The sequence below is a fragment of the Microtus oregoni genome, unplaced genomic scaffold, assembly GCF_018167655.1.
Source record: "Microtus oregoni isolate MIOR12 unplaced genomic scaffold, Mior012 000008F_ref0000371, whole genome shotgun sequence".
NCBI lineage: Eukaryota > Metazoa > Chordata > Mammalia > Rodentia > Cricetidae > Microtus > Microtus oregoni.
In genome coordinates, this window is record NW_024543067.1 from 54,670,810 (window position 1) to 54,688,390 (window position 17,581).

The following is a 17,581-nucleotide window of genomic DNA, read 5'->3' on the forward strand; positions in this document are numbered from 1 at the left end:
AAAGTTGGAGGGTGAGAAACATGTTTGTTAGTATGAAAAAAACATACTTGTTTTTAAAGCATTAACAAAAACATCTTGAAATATTTCAGGGTGGCTACTTGTGAGAAACACATCTGGTAGTCATTTCATTGCACCAATACCTTTTCCCTACCTCAGGATCTGAAGCAGGGCTGTGTTAAAACTGAGGCATATAGTGAAAAGCAGAAACAATAGTGTAAAGAATGTGGCACAGAAACCATAAATGCATTGTCATTGGATCCTATTTATCATCGACACTCTAGTTTAAGACAGTGTAAACACCTTGTGGGTAGAAATATGACAGAACCTGTCTTTTGCTTACATACAAACTAATACAGTCCTATATACTTTCAGAATTATACATTTTTATTCCAATTACTTAAGCTAAACAACTTAGAAAATTACATTTGAATTATATGGCAATTGATGAATACAGCCAAAACAATAAGACAACCAAAAGATATTGGTTAAACTCATTTATTCCCAACTTAAGTGAGGCTTGCCTAAACAGAGTGGTTTCATATATGCAAATATGAAAAAAAATAAGCAAGAACTTTGAAATTTTTCAGGAGATGACATAATTGCTATCTGGGAAGTAGCTCTGGTTATGCCAGAGAATAGCAGCTCTCTATGGATCTGAAGGTGAGAATTTACTTCTGCCTTGGGTACATTTCTTCTAAATAATCATGTGTTAGCAATAACCCCATGTCTAGAGTTATTAACTGCTGCTTGTAGAATTCTCTTTCCAAACTGAAAACTTGGCATTCTATTGCTCAAGCAAATTAGTCTTTGTTTAGAGGAAACATCTTTTTTAGTAACTTTTTAAAGGCAATGTTGACATCTTTATTTCTCAGGCTGTAGATCATGGGATTCAACATAGGCACAACAATGGTATAAAACACAGATGACAATTTACCTTGTCCCCCAGAGCTGACTGATGATGGCTGAAGATACATGAAAGCTGTGGAACCATAGAAGAGAGCAACAGCCAATATGTGGGAGCTGCAGGTGCTAAAGGCCTTGCGTCTTCCCCCAGTGGACTGAATGTGGAGAATGCTGACAATGATGAAAACATAAGAGCTAAGGATGGTCACAGCTGGTGCTATAATATTAAATGCACTGAAGGACAGTGCTACTACTTCATTGATAAAAGTATTAGAGCAAGAGATCTCTAGTAATGGGAAAAGATCGCAAAAGTAATGTTTTATTATAGCAGTCTTACAGAAAAGCACTCTTAGAAGAAAGACAGTGTGAGCTGTGGCACTTAGTAAGCCCATACCATATACCCAGGCTACCATCCACAAACAGACTTGATAGGACATGGTTACATTGTAAAGCAATGGGTTAGCGATAGCCACATAGCGGTCATATGCCATCGCAGCCAGCATGTGACATTCTGCAACAGCAAAAACACAGAAAAAGTAGAACTGAGCCATGCATTCTGAGTAAGGGATGACATTCTTTTCTGTCACAAAGTTTACCAGCATTTTGGGAGTAATGACAGTGGACTGACAACAGTCAATAAAGGACAGACTGCTGAGTAAATAATACATGGGTGTGTGCAACTGAGAACTAAACAGAATCAAGACGACCATGCCCATGTTTCCCACAACTGTAACCAGATAGACTCCTAGGAAGATGAACAACAGAAGTACCTGGAGGTTTGGGTTCTCTGTTAACCCAGAAAGGATGAATTCAGCCACAACAGTATTATTTACTTCTTCCATTCTCTTTTGGAAACTCTATGTGAGAAGAAACTTTATATAATGGAAAAATTTGGGTATACATCGTCTTATAACTCAGTGAATTTTGAAACAGGTTTCAAATATTTTCAGGCATCTCAAATTGTCTTCCATATTCTTTTCTTTCTAAACAATCAAAGAAATTTCAATCCTGTAGGAACAAGACAGGTGAAGAAATAATCATACAGATGTTTGCATTCTTGTGAGTATTATCATGAAAATTAATTCTACTTGTACTCATTTCCTAACATATGCAAACCATTCTAGTACACTGAATCGAAGGTTTCAAGAATTTCTCATGTCTAATTTATTGCATCTCTTTTTTGGTTATAAAATTTTACTTGTGGTAATATAAACACATTGTCCACAAAATATCCATAGATATAAATATAGTTATTGGTGAAGAAATTAGAAATTGTATATTAAAAATATAACAATGGAATTGTCTACCAATTTCTTATTCTCTACCACAATTCTAGATAATTGACTAGGAAAATAAGACCAAAAAATTAAACTAGGAAGCCAGAAGACTAGAAATCAAGATAATAAGACATCTACTACTCTGTTAATATAACTGAGTATATAGAAAATCAGGAATTGGTCAAAGAGTGCTATTAAATGTAATTACCAGTATATTAGGTAATGTTAGAATGCAGAAATATCAGGATAATTGAAGATGTTGTTGTAAACTCACCAATGATCTCAGGTGAGATATCTTAAAATTGTCTGATACTTGTTTTTCTTAGACCTAGCAGTTTTGATTGCTTATCTTCCACAAATAACAACAGTCACCATTCTTGGTCAAAGTTAAATCAGGAAAAACGCTTCATAATTGTTGATATGATTAAGTCATGTTCAGTGTAACAGCCGTTTATATGGTGTCTTGAGGTTTCTTATTTGCCTAACTACCTTTATTGAAAGAAGACCTTACTGATAGTTTAAGACTTTTCTCTACTATAGTACTCCTCTACTAAAAACACTGAGAGCCACATAATGTAACTGGATGTGTTCACAATTGGGAGTGTTGAAAATTTAACACCAAATCCTGCCTATTGAAAAAGACTAACCATTATAGCCAGAATAGGTTATGTTGCAAACTGAATATTATTGTCATGAGAACTAGTTAGTTACCAAAGTAGTGGGGTCCTACTGGGGGTTGATATTGGTCCTTTCTTTATATCTTTCATTTGAACTACTCTGATCCTTCAGGGCTTACTCTATCACCATTGGGCAAAATGAACTTCCCTTAATATAGGCTTTTGGTATTCAGCTTTTCAAACTTCAGAAACTTATGACAAGATAAATACAGTTCTAATACATTACATTCCTCTGGTATTCTATTACAGCACAAAGAACACACCAAGACACACTACCATCTGTTTCTTTGGGTCTGTTCATTGGCTTCTTGTACTGTGTATTGTCCTTTGGAAAGATGCTCCAGAAAATATTAGTCTCAAGCACAAAAGACTCATCATCTGTTTCTAAATTATGGCAGATCTAACTATTCTTGTGAAATTTGACTTTATCTAACTTTTCCTGCATCCCAGTTCTAGAGAAACACGTAATTCCATTGCCTTCTATTCAACACTGCTTGTGTCCATGAAGCATGATTAAAAAAAAAACACAAAAAAAACAAACAAAAAACCTTAGAGACAGATATTGGGGTACAACCTAAAAAACAGAAAAGCAAAGAACCAGACATTGGCTCTTACCCAGATCTCCGCCTGAAAGTTATGATTCTGCTGCCAGGAAACCTCAGAATGAGACTAAGAGTGGAGGCTGTCTCCTCCCACCTCTCTAGTTCTGGGATTAAGAGCATGCAACACTACCACATGGTTTCTATTGCAACCTAGTATAGTTACAGGAATTTAAGGTGTGTGTCATTGCTGCTTGTTCTTTAAGGCTGGTCAGTGTGTTATTTTACTTTTCTGATATTCAAGCAAACTTTATTTTTTATTTTTTTTATTTTTTTATTTTTTTTAAATAAATCTTTATTTATTGCATAAAGTGTTCTGCTTGCATGTATACTTACAGGCCAGAAGAGGGCACTAGATCTCATTACAGATGGTTGTGAGCCACCATGTGGTTGCTGGGAATTGAACTCAGGACCTCTGGAAGAGCAGCCAGTGCTCTTAACCTATGAGCCATCTCTCCAGCCCCCAAACTTTATTTTTTAAAATGCAAACGACATGCTACTACGTTACCTTAATGCACGTTACCTTAATGCTTGTATACCTTTGTGCTTGTTGCAGCATTCCTCAATACCTGTACCAATACAGGTATTGTATTTTCTTAAGCTCCCCTTCTCAAATTCATCTTAAATATGAATGAACCAGATGCAAAATACTAAAATATTTAATTACAAAAATTGTTTTTATTATCAGTAAACAGAGATGCAAACACACACACACACATACACATGTATATGGTACATAATTTCATAGGATTATACTTTGTATATTTTCATCTTAATTTTGTTTTAAAACATAATTATATCAATAATATGGATGATAGCAAATAAGAAATTGCCATGAAATTTACAAGAAATAGTAATGAGAATTTATGTGCTGGTATTGTTTTCAGTCGATAATATGGAACAATTTAAAATAAATTTACAATTGCTAAATATTATTTTTGTGGTCATCAGGATAGAAAAATAAAGAATATAGAAGATCTACTCTTCAGGATTCTATATACTAGAAGGAAAAAATAGATTAACAAGACCCAGGAATACATATGTTATTTAAAAAGTTCCTGAAAGACCATAACACAATTATGAATATCCTTACTCAGGGAATGGTATCAACAAAAATAATTTTGAGAATATTAAGAAATAAAACCTTCTCTCGTTTTGTACCATATCATGTTACATGACTTTTACAGAAAAGTACATTGAGTAGAGTTCCCACTGTTAATGTTGCAATTTTCCTTTTAGCTTTACTCTTATATCCTTATCCCATTTAACATATTATTGTTGGTGTTAAGGTAAGATTTGTGTTTTATTCAATATTTTTATAAAATATATTACAAAAATAATTACAATAAAGCAACGTTCACAACTTTAAGTTCTTTCCCAATAAAAATAAACAAAAACTGAATACAATGGCAAGCTTCCCTAAATCAAGAAAATAAAATGATGCCATGTCCCTTCAAACTAAACCACCAAATCATAACCAAATAAAATCACACATACAAAACTGAAACAAACAACAAAAAGCCTTATGAAATCTGTTATACATTGTCCAACTACTCTTTTTTTTTTCGTTTTTTGTCCAACTACTCTTGAGCATAGAGGTTGTCCGTGAGTGATTTATATAACCAGAGTCAATTTATTCAAGAAAACTACATACTGAGGAGTTGCTAAGGAGAGATGAAAAGTTTCAAATAATCTAAATATAGAGTTTTTATATATGAAATTTCAGAAACAATTTTAAATTGAAACAGATATTAATAAAACGCTATTATCAGTTCCATTTTAAAAAGAAAGTGAGGATCTTGAAATGAAAATGGATATTGAGAGGCAATAAGTAAGACATGTCTAATAACAATAGAATCTAGAACAAATTTTACAGGCTAAGGACTTGAATTTAAACATACCACTCTTTCTACCAAGACAGCTAGATGTTGGGTGCTTTTCTTTTCCTTTACATTAGAAGGAGAAATAGCTTTGAACATGTGAGAGATAGATTACACAGACTTACCTCCTGAACCAATGTTTCTTAAAGTAGAATAACAAAGTCACTTGTTCTACAAGGGTTGGCTTGTATAAACATTTTATATGTAGGCATAGACAACATGATATTAGTTAGAAAAAAGAGTTGTGAGAATCATGTCCCTCTGGATTCTCATCCCTCAAGTATTGTCTCTGGAGAAATCAACATCCAGAATTAATATAAATATTTCCCAGCAGTTCTCACTTGTGTAATATAGTCAGTCCTATGGTAGTTCTGTTTAAAGTATAGACTTAGTAAAAGTATGTAAAATGCACTAAAATATTCTCAAACTATAATTATAAATGATGGGATTTTAAAAAATAATTTCCTCAAATTAAAAAAAATGAAAAGGAACTAAAAGGAACTGAACTTTGGAATTTGCACTGACATCTACCAAATGTGCTTAGATTGTATGAGGGACTTGCAAAAACGTTTACTTGGAAAATTTACCCAATAATTTAATAAAAGCAGCTTTCTGTTTACCTAAGTTAAAATAATTTAAATATTTTAAATGATGTACAAAAAGTCATAATAAGATTAATAATGAAAAGTAGGAGGAGGTATCCCAGGAGGAATAAGATGAGTTCACTCCTTCATGTTTTCAATAACAACAAGAATTTAGTTATGAAAGAATAAAAAAACATTCAGTATACTCTATCTAGATTAAAAAAGACTGTAAAATATAAAAATGTCCATGTGTAAAGAATTGCACTAAAGATAACAAATAGAAAAATTGTCTTTCAAATCACTTAGTTCAATTGTCTAGAATTTTTGGTTGAGTAATTAAAAAGGTAAATATCTATCAAATACGAACAGTGCATTCAGACCTATTTGCTTTTTTTTTGGTCTTCAAAATACTCTTAATTTTTTGTCATAAGGACTATCTTATAGCTCACCCGATGTTACCTACAATAGTTCTATATATTTAGAAAGAATAGGGTGTAAATTTCTATATTCTCAATTCTTATTTCAGTAAATTCAGACTAATAATGCAAGATTTGTTTGTTAATATAATTAATACAGAAGAGCAGACATATAAAATATTAAAACAAATAATTAAAAATAAATAAATACATTTAACCAATGGTTAGCATAAATAAGCAATGTCTAAAAGTGTAAGAAAAATAATATAAATAACAACACCCATAAATAGAAACTGAAGTTCTGGAGCCCCCTTCTTTTTTCAGAAAATTTTAGTCCTGAGAGTGGACAGAAGCCATCACATAGTGGCTGATATAATATTTACCTAAGCTTTCAGAGTTATTATTGATTCAACTCAGTCCCTCACAATGTTTTCATAATGTTCCAATAACATCTCCTGTCTTCTTTATAATTTTCTGTTCCATTGAATCAAAAATGCTTTTTGATAAAATATTAATAGTATTCACAAGGAAAGAATTTCTACTTAAGAAAATGAACAAACAATTTTCTATCTCATGACTTTAATTCTGTTAGCCTAGAATTTTAGGCTGGGCAATCAGAAAGTTAAGTGAAATTTATCAGTATCATATTAGAAAATATAAGCAAAACCCATCTTTACTTATGAATAAATATATAAATACAACTGAGAATATAGAAAACCAAAATCTGATAGAAAATATATGTTAGAAATGAATAATAATAAGGTAAATTATAGAATACAAGATTATTTAAGTGACTTGTCTGAATTATCACAAACTTGACTTAAACAATGGAAACTTTCCTATTCCTTGAGTCTGGGTTATAACTTAAAAACAGGCCTGGTAATCAGTCTAGCATTACTTATTTTATTTAGGATTGCTTTGGCTCTTTTGGAATTATTGTACTTTGCTATCAATTTTAGAAGGTTTGTATATTTATGTGACAAATGCCATGGGGAATGATATGGCATTGAATATGCAAATCACTTTGGTAGGATGCTCAATCACAAAACTAACTATAGCAGTTCATGACCATTGAAGGTCTTCCAACATATAATGCTTTTCTTTAATCTATTTCCACATGGATTTAAATACTTTTCTTTAGAAAATTTTCACTTTCATTGGTGGTAGCGACTGCTAGATTTTCTTTTCCTTTTCTGTCTCCTTTTCCTTTGTTTATTTTTGTTATTGAGCTTGCTGTGAACTGGGTTCTTTCTTTAATTTCTTTTTTGGTGCTTTTGTTATTTGTATAAAGAAAGTGTCTTAAATTCTCTTATTTAGTTTTGTAGCTTACCATTTTGGTTACATAGTTTCTCAATTAGAGCATTTTTCTGGTGGTGTCTTTTGGATATTTTATATATAATATGATATCATACGCAAACAAAAGTAATTTTTAATTTTTTTATTTCTTTTATCTCCTTCTTGTCTTTAATTGTTTAAGTTCTGAAAGAATACATTGAAAATACTAAGACAGTAGATTGTTTTATATTGCTTCTAAATTTTTTTCCTGTTTTTTTTATTTTTAAAGTACATAAAAGCAGTGTCATACACCTATTAAGTTAGAAAAAGTCATAGAATATGTCTTTAGTATTCACATCTATTATTGAAACTTTAAATACTTCATTAGGATTTTGACAATATCATACAAAGTATTTAACAGACATCCTCTATCTACTCATCCCAAGTCTACCTGCTACACATCCCATATAACACTGTGTCTTCTTTTTATTCCTCCTATAAACTCCAATTTTCTACTCCACACATTGTTGGATTGCAGCATTCCACTGGAGAGTGGTTGACTTGTCAAAGGCTATCCACTTAACGAAAGGTGTTCCTCTATCTCAGCGAAGCTATGATATACAAATAGTCATTAGGTGTATGAAAGTACGGCTTCATGTTCACTTCTTATCTACATCTTAAGATTTGATCATGCTTGGTTTGTACAGTTCTTGTGCATACTGTCACATCTTAGCCAGCTGTGAAACATGTAAAATGAAATAGCAACAATTATAACTAGACTGAATTGATGTGCCCACTAGTGCAATAGTGGCTTGAAAATGTGTGTGGGAAAACAAGCATTTTTTTATTTTATTTTAGATATAATGCCCAAGATGCAACCCATATCTGACAATATAATCAAATCAAGTGGCTCTCTCTAGACGGCAATAGACAAATATAGATAGCTACTCCATTTATTTAAGTATTAAAACATTTGATAATGTGCTTCCTTACATAACAGTATTTGACAGCTCCTATATTTTAGTTCCTGTCTTCTTATTGCTGCATATTCTACATGGTCATTAGTCACTTTGGTGTTAGGATCACCTATTTTAGAACCAATCTGATCTTTAGATTAGCATTATTTTGGAACCAAGCTGATCTTTAGATCAGTACTATCTTGGGATCTTTTTCTGCTTATCATAATTGCTGAAAAGAGTTGGACTTGTTTATACTTACAAATACTTTGCAACATTTTTATGTATGCATAAGCACTACAAAAGAGAAAATTTCATGAGTGTAGTTTCTATTTATTACCCCTCAATATTATAAAAGTTTTGCTGGATATTCGTGACTTATAAGATTAAAACTATATCCATTTAAGCTTGTACATATCTTGAGTATGTGTGTGTATGTTTGTAGTAGACATTAGTAGGTTCACAAAAAAAAGGATATAGTACTTATAGTGTTCCAGGTTGAATATGTTCTTTACAAAATCACATACACTGATATTTGTTCTTACATGCCGTGTGCCTTCAGGTTGATGGTGGAAATATGAAGTGGCATCCAGAAAAATAATGTAGTTACCATTATCATTCTTCTTTCCTTCTAACACCACCTGTTGTGATCTGTATAGAAAAATAGAGCCAGCATAATATGCTAAAGTCTCTGACATTGTAATAAAAATAAAGAATTCCTAACAGATCTATCATTATGGATATTTTAGTCATGTTGAGTAAATTCTAACACAGAAAATAAATACTGGGCCGGGTGGTGGTGGCACACGCCTTTTATCCCAGTACTCGGGAGGCAGAGGCAGGCGGATCTCTGTGAGTTCGAGGCCAGCCTGGTCTAGAAGAGCTAGTTCCAGGACAAGAACCAAAAAAGCTACGGAGAAACCCTGTCTCGAAAATCAAAAAAAAAAAAAAAAAAAAAAAAGGAAGAAAGAAAGAAAGAAAAAGTAAATACTGGGTGCAGGTTTATTACTGTGATTGATGTGACTACAGGAGCAGGTGCTTCTCAGACCTCTCAAACTGGGTTGTGGGAAGACTTGGTAGAGGTTGAAGGCTTGACCTTCAGAAGAAATGAATACTATATGCAAAACTCAGTGGGCAATTATTATATGTGTTCATCACATCAAAATAGCCATGAAAGCAAAAAGAGTAACCATTGAACTAAAGCTTCAGATGAAAATGAGAAATCCATTAAAAGTTGTACAACAAGCCACTCCTTTTACAAACACTTGATTTCAATTTGTAAATGTTTTTATATTTTTGAGTCAAGTGTAAGGGTGATGGGATGTTGCCAGTAAAGATGAAAGATTACAAGCTGCCTTTTCCTGATGCAGTGAAGAGACATCGTGGTAAGAAGGAATAGCCAATATTCCAAAAATAGACCAAAGACAATAAGCACTGGAAGTTTGCAATGGGATTTAAAGGATGGTAAAACAGTGTGTAAAAACAGAAACATGTCAGGGATAGAAAAAGAAAAACAATTTGAGACTGCATCCTCTCTACTTGGCCAGACCTAGTAGACCTGACAACACAAGGACTGAGGGTTTTTACTGCTGCTACTGTTCTGTATAGCTACTGACACTATGGTCCAGGATACTGCTTAAGCTCTAAGGCAACATATTAAAGAAACAAAAAAAAAAAAAAAACAACACCACAGTGTTGAAATTTCAACTTACCCAAGTCAGAATAAAATAAAGAATGCAAAAGACAAGGATTTTCAAGAGTATGTGAGGGTATCACTTATTCAGTATTCAAGGAACTGCAAACTGGTCCAGCTACTTTGTAAGCCAGTATGGTGAATTCTAATCATTGTGAATAACTGCTGACACTCTGGGTCAGGGTGTTCACAAGAAATAGTAAGGAAGTAAACAAGTAAGTAATTTGCTATTTGGCACTGCAACACCATTCTTTACCCAGAGTACTTCACATTCTACATCACAGTTTACTATTCAGACATGTTCGCTGCATCATTATTGATAATAGCTAGGAAAGGGAAACAACCTAAATGAATTCAACTGATAAATAGATAAGAAAGCATATTACAAATACACAGTAGAATTATTTTGCTCTGTAAAGAGTTAAGATATAGAAATTTGCATGCAAATAGAAAATATTGAGTGAAGTAAGAACCAGAAAGACAAACACTGAATATACTCTCTTATTCAAATCTTTGGGGTTTGAGTATATAATCTACAGTTATTGTTTAAGCCATGAAAACAAAAAAAAATGATTATACATTTGGGCATCTACTCTAGAGAGAGGAAGTGATATGAAGATGGAAATGGAATAATTTGAGATCACTTTAAATTGGGACAGAATGAAAAACAATGTAGAAGGAAAAGAGGAAGAGGGACAAATACCAATAAGAATGTTTGAAAATGACATAGAAAATTATATTATTTATAATTACCAAAACACAAAAACACACACAAATACAGACCTCCCAAGCCATTATATGCTATTGCTATTGCCTTTTATTGTTTCTCAGAAATTGAAGGTAAGACTCTCTTACTGAAGGCAACAAAGAATTCCAACATAGGACTTGAATCAGTTGAGATGGATTGGACTTAGAAGCCTACTCCTTGAAGACTAGCTATTATAATATGGAGTCATGATATCCAAGTTGTCAAGGGTGTAAAACTATTAATAGTTCTACTAAGCTGTGATATCTATGAAATACAGTAATAACCAGAAAGGCATATCCATAAAGATTCAGTAGTAGCATTTACATCATAACAGTAACCATTAACTATCAAATTGCTCTTGAGACCCACTCAAGAGGAGAAAATTCATGAATAGTTCTATAAATATTGTAAATTATGAGCTACTGATGAGACCATGGAAGCTACAGTCTCTAACTGAATATTAGCAGTGACTATGTCACCCACAGATAAGTCTGACTCTTTTGACAGCCGATAGACACATTTGAATGCATCCATAACTGGTCTAAATACAGCGAATAACTGAAGATGTGGTGAAGAACCCTATTTCCTGCATATATGAAAGAACCCCACAACATAAGTGTCAGGGGACATTTTAGAGGAGTAAATAATAATATTCTAAAAGCCAGGGTACAAGGAAACCTGTACGAGAGATTGTGTCGTCTACGTAGCACAGGAAAGTGGCTTTGTGAAATGACAACGACATAGATTTTTAAACAAGAGCCAAAAATGATAGCTGTTCCCATACCAATGTGAAAAGGGAAATTTCAGGGAAGCACTCCGTAAAAGAACTAGAGGCAATTTCTGATTGTTAGGAATAAAATTAGTTTTTCTACGTATAAGCTTTCCTACCGTATAATCCTCATACATATATGTGAGAGAATTGTCTGTATTCTGTCAATCATGTTTTAAGCAAACACTGATTGGCCAGGCAGGAAGTATAGGTGGGAAAACCAGACAGGAAGTAGAAATGATGCAATGAGAACAGGAGAATTCTGGGAAGGAGGAAGTTGATTACTCCCACTCCTGCCCAGAGTCCGAAGAAGCAAGATGTGAACTGCCCTGCTGAGAAAGGTACCGAACCATGTGGCTAGCATAGATAAGAATAATTGGTTAATATAAGCTGCAAGAGCGCCTGACCTTTTGGGCCAATCAGTTTTATAACTTATAGAGATCTCTGTGTGATTTTCCTTGGGGTTTGCTGGCTGTGGGGTACCGAGCAGGACAGAAACCTTAACAAGCAGGCCCCCTCATGTTACACATATATATGTAATATATTCATTATTTCATAAATATACTCATTTGATGTAGATAACGGGATGATGTAATTGCATAACTGATATATGAAATTGAATTAAAAGTATGACATTTGTTCAAGTTAAGCATGTAATTTATTATTACTATTATATTAATGTTTATGAAATATGAAGAAATATAAATAATATGACAGGCTATCCATTGAGAACAAATGGTCTATGTCATCATTACTATTGATTTATGTTGTTGAATCTGTGAAAAATACACAATGATATGTGCATAGAATTATGAAATTGAAATTGTAACAAAATTTTCAAACTAGATAATAAGTTATAACATTGTCAGGTAGATTAAGATAAATATCTTCAACACAAATTCTGCAATTGTGGATCACTGCTCTTAATAAATCATTTTCACATTATTTCTCCTTACAAAAGTGTTTTGCTTTCAAGTATTTTCTTCAAGGCCACATTGACATCCTTATTTCTCAGACTGTATATGATAGGGTTTAGCATGGGCGCAACAATAGTATAAAACACAGAGGATACTTTTCCTTGGTCCGTAGAGTTGACTGATGTAGGCTGCAGATACATAAATGCTAATTGTCCGAAGAAGATAACAACAGCCAAGATGTGAGAACTACAAGTACTGAAGGCTTTGGACCTCCCTTCTGTGGAGTGAATGCGGAGGATACTGGCAATAATTGAGATGTAAGAAGCAATAATTGTGAGAATTGGAATAAAGATATTCAATGTACCAAAAACTAGAATCAAAAACTCACTGATATAGGTATTAGAGCATGCAAGCTTCAAGAGAGGGAGAAAATCACAGAAATAGTGGTTGATAACATCTAATTTGCAGAACCAAATCCTAGTCATGAATCCTATGTGAACTGATGCAAAGAACACACCAACAATATACACTCCTGAGATCAGGGAGCTGTAAACCTGATCGGACATGGTTACACTGTAAAGCAAAGGATTGCATATGGCAACATAGCGGTCATATGCCATTGTAGCTAATGTATAACACTCTGCAGTACCAAAAATGGTAAATAAATAGATCTGAGTCATGCATCCAGTGTAGGAGATAAGGTTCTTTTCTGTCAAAAAGCCAACCAACATTTTAGGGGTAACAACTGTAGACTGACAGAAGTCAATGAAGGAGAGACTGCTGAGAAAATAGTACATGGGGTTGTGCAGATGGGAACTGAGCACAATCAGTGTGATCATGCCTAGATTCCCTGCTACAGTGACCACATAAATTCCAGTGAAGAGGAGGAAGAGGGGCATCTGGAATTCTGGTTTCTCTGAGAGCCCAGCCAAGAAGAACTCAGTCACTGTGCAATGGTTTCCTGCCGCCATGTTCTCCTTTCAAACCCTGAAGGAGTAAAAGTATGAGATTGTCAGACTAACATTATTATTCTTTTTCATGTATACAAAGCTCCCATAAGAATTATTTATGCCTTAGAATACCTTTTCTTTCTATTTAATTACCTTAACTGGATCATCATAGATAAATAAAATGTATCTTTTATTATTATTTTTAAATGCATCCTTAAAAATTGAGAATTCATTTCATATGAAATACTATGTCTGATTTAAAGCTTTGAAAATTTTGATGAGTTCATATATATATATATATATATAGAGAGAGAGAGAGAGAGAGAGAGAGAATTAGTGAGAAAAAGTGCCCAACGGTCTTTAGGAGAAAAGCTCTCCCTAAAAATAGGGAATTATTATCCAAAATTTAAATACTTTAGGTTATCTACAGCGATTTTATTTTCAAAATTTCTATTTTTTCTTATTGTTAAGATACATAAAACCATTAAGCTTCCAAATGTGAAAGTTAAATGACCTTTGAAGTGACAATTACATTAGGTTCTGGATAAGTGATTGTACTAGGAAGGGATTTTTGTTGTGGGCACCAGATGAGAAGGGCAGCATCATTAATGGTTCAGCATGAGTTCATGGGTACTAAGTGCACATTCTCATTCCCAATAGAGTACCAATAACACTCTTGTCTAATGCAATGTATTTTTTGTGCTAACAGTGTAAAGAAATAATTCTAACTGACACTTTTAGCAATCAGATATTCTGTAATATGATTCCTGCATTGTTAGTTCATATTGACATTCCATCAAATGAAAATCCAATCAACTGTTTCTGCAAATCAAAACCAATGAGACAGACTCATCAGTACTTTTTCACCATTCAATGTTCTGAACTAAGAAGGATGACAATGCAAAATCACATAAATTAAAGGAAAACATAGTTATTATCCCCTATTCTACTGAAATGTAAACAAATTAATCACTGTGCACAAAGTAAATCCTCAATTGTATTAGAGTTTAATCATTAAAAGATAAAATGTTTGAAATGTTTTTAAAATATAAACATTTAAGTCTTGCATGGATAACAACATAGATCTTAAGAAATTTCACAGATTTAAGTAGAAAGATAGGCTAGAAGGTCTTGAAGAAAATATTGATTAAATTCTTAGTAGCCATAGAAGACTTCAACTTCAAGATTGTTTAGAAACTCACAAATAAAGAAAAAAATGATACATACACCATTGCTAATCATAAAATGGGAGAGGCGAGAAAGAATGCAGGAGTGAAAAAAATAAGAAGACTTGTGACAGCTCTCTTCTTGGAGTGACACAAGCAATGTGATCATGATTTCATAGCATTAGTGGCTGTCACAATATCCTGCATGAGACTGTACCTATAAATACATATTTCTTTACAATTTGGGTGTTGGGAGGAGCATCTGATACTTCCATTCCTACTGGCCATTTGGCTACTTATAGATTCTGGAATGAGACAGACATAGTCTTCAGTTTCGTACTTACTAATAAGCTCTCCATACACCAGTGGATAGTTCTAAACTTACAAATTATGGTCACAGAGATGACCTGGTAAAAATATATCACTCAGAATACAAAGCAAAATTACAAATATGGGAATCATATACAGTGAAGAGAGACTGTGAATAGGGGAATACTGGGTGTAACACTTTGTTAAGGGTGATACTAATCAGGATATGTGTGGGGCAGAGTGTGCAAACATGAACATGTATGAATATGAAGTTTTCAAAAATTTTAATAAAAGATAAAAAATATTTATATCACCTATATTTTAAACTACATCTTCTTTCAATATATCCTGGCTGAATAATCCCCACGGAAGTGCATAGAAAGCATTTAAGAGGCAGAGGTTGAACTTACAAGAATAGTCTATCTATGCCCAACCTAGAAATTACACATTTGAAACACAGTTATTGTGACAAGAGGTATATATCATCTATTCACTAATTCCAGTTAACAGTGTCTCACAATAATTTATATTAAATTCATCATATCCATTTTAAATATTTCAAAAGCTGTTTATAATTCCATAGAGGTGGTTACCTTGCAAAATTTGTTTTTCTACATTTCTTTTAATCTTGAAATGTGCACAGTTTCATCATAACTATTGAATCTACTCTGAAATTCTAAAGCATTGTACTACAGAGATTTTCACAGTGACTATATTTGGTAAATTTATTATGTATTTTCTTTTTAATTGTTTTCATTGAGAGTGTCCTACAATGTCTTTAAATCATATTTACCCCCTCACTGAAATTCTCCAGTTCCATCCCCATTTGTGTCTGTCTTCATTTTACACTCCTGAAGCCCAGTTTGTGCTGCCCATGAATTATTAGACATGCAGCCTGACACAGGAGTATGGTTGATTTATTAGGATCAATGCTACTAAAGAAAACGTGTCTGCCTTTCTAGCAGCTATCATTTGCCAGGAGCTTCTCAGATAGAGGAGAAATTTCATGCTTCCCTTACATCTCATGCAGAGATTTGATCTGGATTATGCTTGCACTGGACTTATATATGTTGTCAGAGTAACTGTGAGTCCATATGTTTAGCTGTGTTTTGACTGGAGGACATTATGCATTCATGTTCATCCACCATATTGGATTAATGGGGTCTGTCTTTTGGAATTATTGGCCGTCAAGTTCCCATCTACCCTGGCAAAAATCACAGTCTCTTCTCAAAGCTTTCAGTTACACTTCACAACTAAATGATAAGTACAGGTGCCACAGACACCTTGCATGAGAAGCCCTAGGGGTGGCGGTATCAGCATGGTACTGGCCTGGAAGTTTCAATCCTAATGGCTAGATTTCACAGTGCTGGAAGCTAATATGGGCACTCCTGGTGGAGACGAACTATAATAACATATATTAGCATATGAACTGGCAAGGCATTCTCATCGGTACAATGTTCGAATTTACATCATGGTAATATTAAATAATTTTATGCTCCAGAAAATGAAGCCCATTTTTAAGTCTACTCTTTCTTATATAAGTGCATGCCCTCAAGCTTTATATTTGCCAGTTTTTGTATGGCAAATAATTAATTCTGTAATTCTAGCTCATTATTATTTTTTTCTGATAGTAAAACAAATTCCATTTAAATTTCAATATAAAATTAAAAATAAATAATATAAAATATTAGCATCAAACATCTACAATTCAATCTAAAAAAACCAGGAAAAATCTTTATATACTAGATATTTTATTTTTTTCTTTCACCATTTTTAGTTTATTTTACATATATAACCCACAGTTTCCCCTGTCTCATATCCTCCCACTCCCTTCACCCATCTTCATGGTATACCACTAATCTACACCTTCCGCACTTCCACTTGACAGAGTAAGACTTTCAGTAAAAAAAAAAGCAAAGCATGGCATATCAAGCTGAGACAGGATCAAGCTTCTGCCCCTGAATCAAACCTGAACAAGCCTTCCACCATAAGGAATAAATTCCAAAGGGGCCAGCTCATGCATAAGGAATAGGTTCTGGTCCCACTGCTAGGTGCCTCCCAAAAAACAAGCTATGCAATTATTACCTAGATGCAGAGGGCCTACATCAGTCCCATGCTGGCTCCCTAGATGTCTATCAGTATCCCTGATAAAATGTGAAAAAAAATTTAATAAGAGAAGGACTCACCACAGCAATGCTTTATAATAGTTAGTATGGTAAAGAAGTCAAGCTTCACACAGTTATAAATAATTTGGAGAAAATACTATTAGTGGATATCAACTATAGAGTAAGATAATTTAGAAACCAATGGAGTACAGCAAAGTTTGTTTAGTTTGAGTCATTTGAGAATTTACTAAAAATTCAATATTGTGTGATGTTAAAAAACAAACACACAAACAAACTAGACATCTCCATTGCTTATTTCCCCTTGGAGCTCAAGAAACCCTATGGAAAATGAAGATG

General features: G+C 33.4%; 2 protein-coding genes across 2 annotated transcripts; both read right to left on the reverse strand.

Moving 5' to 3' along the window:
* Positions 1-800: 800 nt before the first annotated feature.
* Positions 801-1,748, reverse strand: LOC121451536 (olfactory receptor 150-like). The gene has a single exon (XM_041657146.1). The coding sequence runs from the start codon at positions 1,743-1,745 to the stop codon at positions 801-803; it is 945 nt and encodes a 314-aa protein (XP_041513080.1). The 5' UTR covers positions 1,746-1,748.
* A 10,981-nt stretch (positions 1,749-12,729) lies between these two features.
* On the reverse strand, positions 12,730-13,665 carry LOC121451749 (olfactory receptor 1537-like). The gene has a single exon (XM_041657492.1). The coding sequence runs from the start codon at positions 13,663-13,665 to the stop codon at positions 12,730-12,732; it is 936 nt and encodes a 311-aa protein (XP_041513426.1).
* Positions 13,666-17,581: the final 3,916 nt, after the last annotated feature.